Source organism: Sitophilus oryzae, unplaced genomic scaffold, assembly GCF_002938485.1.
Source record: "Sitophilus oryzae breed Bouriz unplaced genomic scaffold, Soryzae_2.0 scaffold_41_pilon_pilon, whole genome shotgun sequence".
In the NCBI taxonomy this organism is placed as follows: domain Eukaryota; kingdom Metazoa; phylum Arthropoda; class Insecta; order Coleoptera; family Curculionidae; genus Sitophilus; species Sitophilus oryzae.
The window spans coordinates 2,502,244-2,516,595 of record NW_022146996.1 but is presented as its reverse complement, the minus strand read 5'-3'; the positions used below and the strand labels follow the sequence as shown (position 1 = coordinate 2,516,595).

General features: G+C 32.0%; 1 protein-coding gene across 1 annotated transcript in view; it reads left to right on the top strand.

Moving 5' to 3' along the window:
• LOC115885766 (probable multidrug resistance-associated protein lethal(2)03659) overlaps positions 1-14,352 on the top strand; it is a 43,409-nt gene that overhangs the window by 18,783 nt on the left and 10,274 nt on the right. Inside the window, exons 9-10 of the mRNA XM_030904777.1 lie at positions 9,518-9,860; positions 9,988-10,138. Coding sequence (XP_030760637.1) covers positions 9,518-9,860; positions 9,988-10,138 — 494 coding nt within the window. The remainder of the gene's footprint in view (positions 1-9,517; positions 9,861-9,987; positions 10,139-14,352) is intronic.

Genomic DNA, 14,352 nt, shown 5'->3' with positions numbered 1-14,352 from the left:
ATACCGGGTATTGCAACGGCAGACCGTCTATAGGAAATCCCCTGTAAATTTGAAAGTCTCAGAATATTATCTCCCCCGTTTATTTTAGTGCAAAATTGTATTGCAACACTTTTATGAAGGTCCATATATGATAGACGTACATAAAAAATATGTACCTGTAGCTTACATCGAGGTTTACATTTAGCAGATTAAGATATATTTGGAAACGAAGTTCCCTCAAATTTGTGAAATTTGTAAAATTAAATGTCAATAACGATGTTGTAAAATCATTTGACATATTATTTGTATTCAAATTTCACAAATTTTAGAGGACTTTTTTCCAAAAATATCTTAAACTGCTCATGCTAATGGAAACTATCCATATTTTGTAATTTAATCTGCTGATCTATTATATTTTTTTTTAAAGTAATATAATAAAATCATTGCTAAAAAGTTAGGTGGCACAATTATTGTACTTTTTTCATAGTGATGACGATATCCATTTCTCGATATCCTTCAGGAGATTAATTTTAAACTACTAGTTTTTATCCTAGCTTTTTTATAGCAAAGGTACCTATTATCAATGATTTAACACGCATTGATATTAATATTCTGTATAGGACCAGTGATGATGTTATATGAACGGTGTTCATATGGGATTTACTCAAGGATTTACTGGTGACAATGTTGTGGAGTAACATCATCTTGCTCAAAGCTCATAAATAAGGTAGACTTAGTTTCAAATATGATTGCTTTATTAGATATAAAAAAATCGACACATTGATGTGTTTTTAAATATTTTAAAATATTTTCTTACACAATGTCCCTACACCTACAAAAACTGAAAAACAAGTAAACCTAGATATAAATACAATTTACAAAATATGCAAGTTAAACATTTGGAGTTACATATTTCTTTGTATATATAATAATATTTTACACTATTATGATATTATGCAAAACTAGGTACAGTGAGATGCATTACAATTTCGACACGTGTTTTTGAATACCCGTCGTGAAATAATGTCAAACAATAAATTTTTGAAACATGAATTGTGTCGAAATTCTGACATAAATGAAATCAGTGGTAAGAGCATTAACTTTCTATTTTGTTTATAGTTTATATAATTCTGTCTTGTTATTCTGTTAATCATATTATTCTGTTCAGTTCTAATTCATATTTTAAAGTTCTGGGATTGCTGTGGTATTATGATTATGTAGTAGAGATACGCGGCACCTCGCGCGGCACTGTATTTGACTGAATTGTTTATTGATTAGGATTTGTACTTAATACCGATTGTTATTAAAAACATGTGTCCGAATTGTAATGCTTTTCAGTGTATACACTCATTATGTAAATTAACAAAAGTAAATCATATTACCTAGGAACAATAACGTAACAAACTCAGTCTTATACTCGTACAATGAATAAAAAAGAAAAACATTTAAAAATCCTTGAAAGGAATACAAAAACCTCGATTAAAAAAAACAAAAAGTTAACATTGTTCTCTTTTCAAAAAAAAAAATTATCCTAGGAGGGCTACTTCTTTTGAGAATAGGCAAAAGATATATTTTGATAATCATCATTTTTTAACTGCAAATTCCCGTCCAAATCAGGCGATAAACAAACAGGGCCGAAAAAAATAAACTCTTTTTCGACCTCCGCTGTGTCTGCTTTTTTGGGCCAATAAAAGAAACCCCCATTTTTTTTTTCTTTGAGAAATTTCATTCTGAAAGTTTTTCCCATTTTTGCTTCGATCTCGCCGATGAACCACCCTGAATCGTAGTAAACCGCATAAAATTTGTTCAATTCAACTTCTGGCTCAAGTCTGGAGTCTTGATCTCCATCTTGATCTTGATTTTTTGAGTCTTGGTCCGATCAATGACTGCTGTTATTGCAAAAACTCTCAGTATCACTACTGTCATCATATTGAATATGAGTATCATCCTCCGAAGATGTTTCAGATGAAGAAATTCTTCTACCTCCCTTTTTTTTGTTTTGCCTGGCAATTTCTCTTTTTTTATTATTTTTCGACTGCACTCTGACGATTTTTTTTGTTTTTTTGACACGAGTGTTGTCCGCTTTAGGATTATTTAAAATAAATCGTCTTAGGCGATCCACACTGATTTTTTTTTTCGTCAAGGAGCCAACACAATGAGGATTTTTTTATAACTGCAGATTTATTTCCTATGGTTACCCGAACCATGGGTCCCTGCTCATTTATACCCGCATTATTTCCCTCGACAAACTTCGCTGAAAAATCTTTCATCACAAGTTCTTCTCCTATTCCTGCCGATGAAATGTTGCATAAATCTATAAATAAGCTACTTTCTTGATTATCCAGGTTATCTGAGTTTCCTGACTCAACTGGTAGGGCACTAAGAATGTTTGGTACAGTTTCTTCGTCTACGAAAGTTGCCATATCACTTACCGGGTCCCCGACAACTTCTTCTGTTTGATTGTCGCTTTCATTTTCATCGGTAGGGTTTTTTAATACAGGTATAGATATGATATTCCAACTGTTATCAACAACTTCAATTCCCAAGTCGCACGTAGTTTGTATTGCATCATTTAGAGCATTTAAACTACATTTTATAAACAAGAGTCAGAAAGATCTTGAAATTGTGAGTGTGATTCAGTAGATATTTTTGCCCTTTCTCGAGGAAAAATCACATCTTTAAGATCATTTAAGATATTGTTTACTGCCTTGATCCTTGATCCTTGAGAAAGTGATTGATCTTGTAGCCCGAAACATCTTCTCGCACGTTTGACTAGAAAATAAAGAAGGAAGAAACATGTCTTGCGTAAGAGTGGTATTTTCACGGAAATTGCAAACTAGGTTAATTAATGCATGAGCATTAAGCTCTAAGCAATTATAACAATTGGCTGTTATGAAATTAGCTTCAATTTTATAGTTTGGATGATTTTCAAGCCAGTTTCGCCAAATCCTGAGAAAAAAAACAACATACCAGATATTATATATTCTTCTCTTTATGTCAGAGCCCGTATCTAGATAAGACGATATGGCTAGATGCATTATATTGAAGTAGGCTCGGGTACCTTCACTACCAGCAACATTTTCAAGCAATTTGATTACTTGTAGAGAACATATTTTTTCGGCAGCGGAGAAGTTCATCTTATCCTCAGCTTTTAGGTCTGACATTGACAGTAAATGTTTGTCTTTTGAAAAATCTTCAATTAAACGTTTAAGATGATCCGGGGATGCAACAAAATTACCTATGGGTAAAATAATATTATGCTTTAAAAACCTCGTTCTTAAAATTCTAAATATTTTCCATGTAAGTGCTGTACCCAAATCCAAGCTTTTTGGAGTTATTCTTATTTAAAAATTAGAAAGTGAAAAAAAACATCAGAAAAAAAACTTTTTTAAGAGGATACCGAGGAGGATACCTTCTGGAAAAAGTATTCAAAAGTCAACCCACAAATTTGGATGACTTGAAACATCGCATTCGGCGAACTACGCCCCAAATAATTCGAAATACATCCCCGGTAAATCCTCGGTACATCCTCTACATCCTCTAGTACATCCTCAGTACATCCCCTACATTCTCGGTACATCCCCTACATCCTCTAGTACATCCTCGGTACATCCCCTACATCCTCGGTACATCCCCTACATCCTCGGTACATCCCCTACATCCTCTAGTACATCCTTGGTACATCCACTACATCCTCGGTACATCCCCTGGAAATCCTCTCATGTGTACACCATAAATCCCTAAGTGTTCACCCCTCGATTATTTTTAACTTTTTTTATTGTGAATTTGAAATCTAATTGTGCGATCTAATAATATGCATAATAATCGTAGTTGTTAAAAATAAATCAACTTCTAGTAATCAACTAGTTTCTGCTCTACATGTTCGAAAGGGTTACTACCTTCCCTATTGCACAAATTTTATTTATAGCTCTTTGAACATATCTTCTTATACTTCAGAATGCATTTTGTACTCTTTATTATAAATATTGAAAAATATTGATTTCTTTTATTTTACAAATGACGTCAAGTAATGCCCCTTCCCCTCCCCTCCCCTTGGCGACAGGTCCAGGAACCTCGCTGGCCATTATACTGCTCTATCATTTCCAATCCATTTTTCGTGGAAATGATTTGATTGTTTATATTATATTTATATTATTTATTTTATCTTATTTTTTATTATTTTATTGCATTTGATTTTCCGTATTCAATGTTTTACCCGGCGTCATTGTTAAGTTTGAAGGTTTATCAATATTGTAACGATGAATAGATTAAATATTTAAAAAAAAAACGAGCCGGACTTGAAATTAGTTTAAATAAATTGTGTTTAAATGTCTGAAACAAAAAAAAATTAAGTGTAGCACATCTTTGTACAGGGTGTCCCATTTTGGTTGAAATCATACGGTATCTCCGTTATTAGTGAAGATAGAAGGGTGCGGTTTGCACAAACCTGTCTTACTTTTTTGTCAAACGGAAGATGCCGTAAACAAAATTTTCATAGCCCTCTTCGTTTCCGAGCTACAGGGTCTTTTTGAAAGTTTTGCAATTTAGGACACCTCCTGTATCTCTGTTATTGTTAAAGCTATCGAGAAGGTGAAAATTGTTTATTGTAGAACTTTTTACGTAGAATACATTGGCGTAGTCTGTTTTTCTACCAAAACAATATTTTTGAAAATATGAACTAAAGTTATGTTTTTTTAAATGGAGCACCCTGTATATTTATAAATCATATGATCTGTCTTGCCATAAGCTTCTCAAAAATATATATCACTCTATATTTATTTTCACTATTTACTGCAATATTTAAAAGTTTTTATTAAAACATCATATTTATTAGTAGGCCATGATTGATAATAAAAGAAACTAAAGAATTATTATAAGTATACTGCTATCTGTCTCTTATTTTATTTTGGGAGCCGCTAATAAATTCTTTATATATTAGGGAAACTTAACTCTCTACCGCTATTTTTAAATCTTGGAATACGTGTATACATAAGAATAATCTATCGTATCGGAAATTTTAGATATTCCTTTAGCTAATTTACGTGAAATATACTTTCAGCAAGATGGGGAACATTCCCCCTCATAACTATGGAAATATTAGAATACTGTTAAATTATTATTTTTCAAATCAATGAATTGGTACCAATGAACGCATATTGATAGCCTCCTCGATTCCCGGATTTCGCCGTTCTCGATTTCTGATTTTGGGAATTTTTGAAATACGAAATATATCGCAGGCACTACAACAATGTCGAACACTTGAAAAATGCTTTAATAATTCAAGAATTTGCAAACCCGTCCCGTTATAAAAAAAAGAAAAATATATTCACAGTTTCAGTGGTAACAGTTATTTCAAAAGTAAAATATATCAATCCCAAATAAATTTTAATATGTGTATGACTATTTTAATAAATACCATTTTGATTTTTTGTTATTTATCACGGCCTACTAATCAGAAAAAGATATATTTTAAATATTGCAGTAAATAGTGAAAATACATATAGAGTGATATATATTTTTGAGAAGCTCATAGCAAGACAGATCATATGATTTATAAATATACAGGGTGTTCCATTTGAAAAAACCGAGGAAAAAACATAACTTTAGTCGAGGGGTAAACCGCAGAGGAATTATGGTGTACACTATGAAGGAATTCTATAGGAATTCCAAGGAATCACGAGGAATTCCAAGGAATTCCATAGGAATTACTAGGAATTCCAATTATTTCCGTAAGAATTCCAATGAATTCCAAGGAATTTCTTAGAAATTTAGAGGAATTCCACAGGAATAAAGGGGAATTACAAGCAACTTTATAAAAAATTAACGAACATTAGTAAACCATGAATACTATAATAGGTAGTACTAAATTTAAAGAAAAACGTTTGCAGGCGATTTTTTACTATCCGTTTTTCGTTTTCGAATCGCTTCCAAAATTTCCCAATATCAAATATCTACAGGTTAGATATTCTTTTAATTTAATATTGTACCCTCGATTATATATCTAAAATATATTCCAATAGTACGGCCGAACCACCCCCGAGAGATTACTTATAACGTTCCCTGATTTCGCCATTTTAAAGAAATCCTCATAAGATTTTTTTATTCAGTACTCAGAAAGTGTAAAGTTGATTTTTTCATTTCCTCGGAATAATAGGTACCTATATACTATAGGGAAATTAATACAACTTTGGGTGCACTTCATCAATGATACCATGCGTAATCTTATGAAATTTGCTGGTGATCGTATTATGACGTGCAACTGAAGTTTTATTAATTTCCTTTCCTATAGATACGAGTATACTAGGTACCTATCATTTTCAAAAAATCTCGAGAAAAAATAATTTTAATAAGTAAGTTCCGACATATTTCCAGTATTTTCACCTCATGATCCCCTATTAATCCTAAAATTTAACTAAGAAAAACGTAAATCTCGTAAGAGTACTTTTTATTGTTAGATCTAGTACTTATAGAGACATTAGACATTTATAAAAATCACCAGAAAATTCATAGCGGAACTGCGAAACCGAGGTGGCAACGCTGGTTCAGACTGAAAGAGTTACCGAGTTCGTATCAAGGAATTCCAAGGAAGACCTTGAATGATTTGCCTTGACCTTGAAGACCAGGAATTCCAAGGAATTCCTGAGGAATTACGAGGAATTCTGAGGAATTATTTGAGTAAAAGGAATTACGGTGTACACTTTTCCCTCTGCGGTTTACCCCTCGACTTTAGTTCATATTTTCAAAAATATTTTTTTGGTAGAAAAACAGACTACGCCACTGTATTCTACGTAAAAAGTTCTACAATAAGCAGTTTTCGTCTTCTCGATACCTTTAACAATAACAGAGATACAGGGGGTGTCCCAAATTGCAAAATTTTCGAAAAGACCCTGTAGCTCAGAAACTAAGAGGGCTATGAAAATTTTGTTTGCAGCATCTTCCGTTTGACGAAAAAGTGGGACAGGTTTGTGAAAACCGCACCCTTCTATCTTCACTAATAACGGAGATACCCTATGATTTCAACCAAAATGGGACACACTGTACTCAGGAGACCGAGCTCTTTAAAAGCCTGAAATTAAAAATGCAGGTCCGTATTTAAAATAATTAAGTGGGCCTCTGTATCTCACAAATTATCATCTAATTTGTAAATCTAGAAATACTATCAGATAGCCCTAATAAAGTGGCTATGAAAATGTGCAATTAGTTTTTTGATTATCTATAAAGTAACGATAGGAAAAAATAAACTTGATATTCAAAAAAATCCGTTTTTTTTGCAAAAAACTCAGCTAACCTTGAAAATTTGAAAACATTTTTGATGGCATCTTGGTGAACATCCCAAAGACGCAACTTTGCTCCAATTTATCTCTGTTCGTATCTATTACGGTTACCGAGATACCAATACTCGTACCCGGAATTTGTACCACCCTGTATATTTTACGCTAAGTAAATAAGGGGCTGGGAGTGAAAAATCAAGATCGTGACACACAAGCTAGCTAGATTATAAGATATATTGGTAGAGGTAGTATATTTTGACCTCATAAATACGTTTGAAATTTTTCGCGATTTTTTTTTGAAAGTTTGGATTTATTAAGAAAACAATCTGTGGATACCTAATATGACAACATTAGGTAGTAGATTAAATTTACAAAAAAGAAAACCCAGAATAGATCCAGGATCAAAATTCAAACAAAAAATCATTTTTTTTTCAATTTTCGAAAGTAAAATAACTCGGTTATTTTGGACTTATTTGAAAACAGTAAGGATAAAATAATGTTTCTTTCATCGAGGTCTACCAACACTGAAAATATTTGCACTTATTTAAGACTCACACTGTATAATAACATAAAAGTTGTAGATAATCACATCCCTAATGAATTTGTATTGTCCAATTTTTTCTAAGGCCTGTCATTTTTGACATATGACTTAAACAATAAACATATGTTTTTTTAAATGGAAACCATAGTTGGTCATGACGTTATAAAAAGCGCCAGTTTTTAAGCTTTTCAGCGATATAAGCTATAATATTTTTTTTTCAAAAAATTAGTGAGTTATATATATATATATATATATATATATATATATATATATATATATATATATTATAGCCAATTCTTATCTTTTTTTGGCTAATATTTATGCGTATCTAACTTTATGCGTATAGGTTAAAAATCACCCTGTATAGATAAAAGTAATTACTAGCTATTTCTCACAGAACGACTGGTCCACTTAATTAAACTTCTCCCGTACCGCCTCTTCGTATGCCTCTCTTAATTCATAAGTTCTTTTGTAAACCTTGTTGTTAACCACACCCCATAAAAAAAATCTAAAATGGATAGGTTAGGTGATAGAGGAGGCCCATGCAATTGGCCCACCTCTTCCTATCCCTTCCTTAACATTCCTTTCATATTGGAGGAGGGGGTGTCATAATGACGGTTGTGTTGGAACCACTCTATTGATGCGCGAATATCTAAATTTAACTTTTCTAACATGTCTTGAAAACCGTTCTCTAAAAAACGTAAAGTTCACCGGTAAGTAAGTAAGTAAGTAACGTTCACCGGTCAACGTATCCTCAAAAATGTATCGCCAATGTACATATTATGTAAAAAAACATATTATAGCTTATATCGCGGAAAAGCTTTAAAAATTGCGCTTTTTATGAAATCATATCCAACTATATGATTTCCATTAAAATAACATTTGTTTGGGTCATATGTCAAAAATGACAGACTTTAGAAAAAACGGAGGACACAATCTCATTAAGGATATGAGTATCTACAACTTTTATGTGAAAACTTTTTGTCTAAAATAGATTATAATGGAATTAGGGACAATTTTTAAAAGATGCGAAATTTGTTTTTTTTTCGAAATATCTAGTAAGCCATGAACTTTTTCAAAAATCTGAAAGGCGCATATTGATGACCCTACAAAACTGCAATTCTTTCCCCATTTAACCGACTTTCTATCTCCAGTAGTTTTTGAGATAGGTACCCATAGAGAACATCGTAGAAAACTCACCCTGTATATCTGTAAATGCCGGTGGAAAATTGAATTAATTTGACGTAAACGACGGCATGCGTAACCTGGTAGGTAAATGCCGTCCAACAACGGCATATCGTATTATAAACATCAAATGCCGCCGAAATCATAACATGAATTGAGCTGTCGTTGATATTTGATAATTGTAAAAAAATCAGTTTTAATATAAAATTATTCAAAGCAATCAAATGCACATTAATCAAAAAGAGAGGAAAAAAAGACAAAAGGGTGAAATCAAAGCAATCAAAACCCGCTGTAAAGGTTAAAAAAATAAAAATAAAAGGCCACTGATATAAACCGGAATTCAAGTCAGCCATATTATTAAAATACCGTCTCGGTCACGCCCATTTTGCTGATCGCGAATTTTGCCTCCTTAGTATTTCTGTTCAATGATTTTATTTACTCAAAGTTTATTTTTTAAAAATATCAATTAAAACAACAAATAAAAAAACTAATCTCAGAAGCCGATCTTTTAGATGTTAACTAAATATAATATCTTTTTCAGGATAAACATACAGCAAAATATTTCTGTACTAAAATTAGGACAGCAACCTGTTAGTAATGCCACTGTGTTTGTTACAATGGAAAATACGGCAAGTTGGACATTAAAATTGTATACTGGAATGATCGTGTCATCTTTAATACTGGATTTAATAAACCAGTTTATTTTCATAAATTTCTTTAGAAAAGCTTCCGTCAATCTACACAATACTATGATTGAAAGATTAACTACAGCGGCCATGCCATTTTATGATAACTACTTCATTGGTAATATCTTAAATAGATTTTCGCAAGATTTAGGAATTGTTGATGAACACTTACCACACACAGTAAACATGTTCATGATGGTAAGTTGAAAGTAATTTTTAATACGTTTAGCTATTTTTTTAATAATATATTAATGTAACAAGTGTTGAAAAACATATTACGCTCGAATGGAAAAGTTGCTGTGTATTGTCTCCTATTTCATTTAAGGTGTTTTTTGCCTGCATCGGAATTGTTGCACTAGTAACTTCAGTAAGCTGGACATTTTTGGTACCAGCTGGTGTTTTGATTGCTATAATGTTTTTGTTAAGAATAATTTATATGCCAACGGCAAGAAGCTTAAAAAGATTGGAATCAGCAAGTAAGTAAAAAAAATGAAATATATTTATCATATTTTTATAACATTATTTATATCATTATTTATAATTTACATAACGTTTTTGGTGCATAAGGTTTATGGTTTATAGTCTAAGAGCTGGCTACATAAAAAACCTTATCACCGTTACATGGCTAATTTTTTTGTGCTAGGTATCCTTTTGTGTAGCGGGGGCGGCCAATCAAAAGGGTGAAATTTAGACACTAAAAATATTATAAGGTACACGAGTTATAATTGCGAAAATAGCTTTTATTTATTATTAAGAAACGCGGAAAATTGTCGACAGACATTTTTCTGGTCGCTAAAATGCCGACAGACAACGCGAAAGAGGTATGAAATTTTAAAAATGATCTCGAAAATTATTAAAAAATTAAATTTGGAGAATGAAAAAAAAATATGGCATACTTGCATGCCTATTGGTGGAATACCATATTTCTTTATTTTAAAAGCCCTATGCAAAAGGGCAGACAAAAATATCGTGGCTAAATCAGCTGCAGATAGTTATCACACACACACACACACACACAAAAGCGCTATATTACTCTAGCGCTGTCAGGACCTCATCCATTTAAGTATAGATAAATCATGTATACGATTATAATATTATAAATATATTTTTTTATTATTTCAAAACAGATATCATACATTTACTATTCTGTCTCACTATTTGTATCTGACTCATCGTAGTGCAGATCCCCGCTCTCACAAACGAGTCTTCCCCTGAGTCGATATCTGCACCGTAAATTTTTTATAGACTTACAGGTATTATGTTTCAATTGATAACGCGGCCAGCGTTTCCTGAATACGCTTATACAGGGTGAGTCTTAAATAAGTGAAAATACTTTTAAGGGTGATATATTTCGACCCCAGGAACACGTCTATGTGTAGAAAATCGTGCATTATTTTTAATTTTTCCTGTATATATTTTAGAAAACTTTTTAGAACTGCCGGTTCACTGCAAATTACAACGGTATAATTATTTCTTAACCTAGCATGCTTACGGCTTTACTCTATGGCTACGACACTAAAATAATGGATGCAAGTACAGAAAAAAACAGGTGTCTCACAAAATTATTTAAAAATAAATCAATTTCTTTTTAAATTTTCAAACTTGAATAACTCAGTTATTTTGGACTTATTTGGAAAACGGTAAAAAGAAAATATGTATCTTTTATAGAGATCTACCAGCTCTGAAAATATTTGCACTTATTTAAGATTCACCCTCTAGAGTAATATTGCGTTTTTTATAACTGTCTACCGCTGATTGAGCCACGATTTTTTTGTTTGTCCTTTTGCATACGGCTTTTGAAATAAGTAAACATGACATTCCACCAATTGACATGCATGTATGCGATGGGTTTTTTTTGTCAAATTCCATGCCTCTTTCGGGTTGTCTGCCGGCATTTTAGCCACGAGAAAAATGCCTCTCAACAGTTTTACACGTTTCTTAATAATAAATAAAGGCTATTTTCGCAATTATAACACCGTGTACCTTAAAATATTTTTAATGTCAAAATTTCACCCTTTCAATTGGCCGGCCCCGCTTTAAGCCCCGGGATCGCGCTGGCAGACATGACTATTTCATAATGGCTACACAAAAGGATACTTCACTTCATGTAAGGTTTTTTATGTAGCCAGCTCTCCGTCTATTATGCGTTAGAAATAACAAATCAAACTCCACCGAAACACTTGTTTTATAAGAATACGTGTCATCACACTCTTTACAGCTATAAAAACCAGATATTCTATGTAGTAAAAAAATTGAACACACAAAAATCTGCGAGACTGAAAACCTTTTCAAGAAAAGGTTTTCAAGAAAAGGTTTTAACTTAGGCTATGCGCTGACATGCAATTTTCGGTCAGCCGACTATTTAGTTGCAGATGTATTCTTATGGACCCGCGCTCACATGCAATCAAATAATCGGCCGATCGGCTCCATAACAATATATTGCTTTCACTTTTGCAACTACTTTGCCACCGCGAATTTTGCGTTTTAATTTTTTTTTATTCTAGCTGAAATAAATTCATCTGTAAAAATAGTGTTAAAATCAAATAATTATTACCAGGTTTTCTTATTTCTATGTCACTTCATATAGGCTTGGTGCATTCTTCGGCAGTGCTGCCACAATCGGAGAATATCGAAAACAACTAGTATATACAATTTCACGGGTTTAAATAGCCATATACAATTACACGGGTTCAAATATATGAAAAAAAATTATATAATTATTCTAAAAGGGTTAGGAAGTATAATTTGTGAAAATTCTAAAAATAAAAATAAAAAAGTACATATTTTGACATCTTCAGAAGGTCTAACTTGTATTATAATTTATTATTCCAGCTAAAAAAAACTTTTTAGATGAGTTCAAATACAGTAGCGAGCTTAGTTTTACGCGCCGGTTTTGCCAGTGGGGTCTTATTGGAGGCTATTTCGACTATAACGATTTTTTTTAAAGTACAATTATAATTTTAGAAGAAGATGTTGATAAAACATTTAGTCACTAGTCGATTCAAAAAAATATACCATTAATACTGCAAAATTTTATCCTCTCATAGTATATATATTTATGTCTATTTAATTATTTATTTGATTGTGTAACGAGCACTTTGTTTACTCACTTGTTTTGTCGAACTGCTTGAATCCATTTTTGCTTCTGATCAAATCGATGTGAGAAACTAAGAAGCTATAAAATGTTGTTTCGAGAAAGTTGAATATCCAGAATGCTTAAATATTATGACAAAGCCACGATTTCAATATTACTTTAATTTTTAATTCGATTAACTGCGATTATTTCCTTCATCGTGAAATGGACCAATCAGATAATCTAATTTTTCGAATAAATTTTCTTTAGATAAGTGATTAAATCCCAAGACCAGTTTAACCGCGATTATTTTTTCGGCTTCCTTTTGGGTTTTCTTTTTGTCGTTTATCACTAATTCTGAGAGATTTTAGCTACAGTTCATTTAAAAACATTGATTTACAACTTATATGTATGACTTAATAACGATTTTAATCGGTGAAACCTCCTTATTCGATATTATTTTGAACAAATAAGCATAGATAAATGAAACAAGTTTAGATTGGAAAGTGTTCATAAGGACAATGTAAACACTATTTGGCGCTATTCTTGCAACGGTCGCGACCCAAAGCTTTTGAAAATTTCGGAGCGGTTCGGCTTTTTCCGGAATTATACCGCCAAATATTATTTATTTAAATTTATTATTATTATTTTCTTTTAATTTAATAAATAAAGTAAAGTGTGTTGCATACAAGAAGCTTTCTTTTATATAAAGACATGTATAAAATACCTATGAAACATTGAAAACCGACGTTATGCCACGATCCACGATGGTTTTTGCAATTCACAGTTTACAGTATAGCTTTTTAAAAGTTTTTAATGCCACTTTTTCACAATTATCACGGGTTTAAGTAAATAAAACTTAAACTCACAAGACAGCAATAATTACTTTGAAAATGGACTTTTAAAGATTTTTCGGAATTTTTTCAATGAGAGCGGTTTAGAATTTGATTTGAGCGGTTAAGATTTTATTTTTTTTTTGAAGATTCTGATATTGACAAGAGATATGGACAAGAGAAAATTATTTCTGTTTTTGTTTGCGGTTGTTCTTAGCAACCGCTATAGCAGCGCAGCGCCAGATCGCGTACAACGGTCGCGATCCAAAACAATTTCGCGATCCAAAATTTTGACGGGCATTCCAATCTAAATTTATTTCCTTTATCTATGCAAATAAGTGGAGAAAAATACGTCAGAATTTGATATGTTGACATGCGAAACGGTCCTCGATGCTCTGCTCGATGCATTGTTGGGATGCGTAACCAAGGTAGCAGAAGCACAAACATTACTTACGAGACATTTTGAAACGTCTTTAAATTTTATTTACCGCTGTGGTGAGAATGAAATTTGTTGTTTGTAAAAAAAATGTTGTCCGAAAATGTTAAATTTTATAGTTAATAAAATTCTTATAGTTATTTGCTTCATTCCTAAGTCATTCAGGAAATAATCTAGCCGTATATCACTCAACATATAAATTTAATTGATTAAACTACCCAAATAATTTTTTGCATGATTTTGCTTTTTAGAAAATAGTTTCATGCACAATAATTTTAGAATAAAAACGCTCGGTCTCGGGTTTTTACTAAATTATTGTGCATTCAACTATTTTCCAAGCAAAATCAC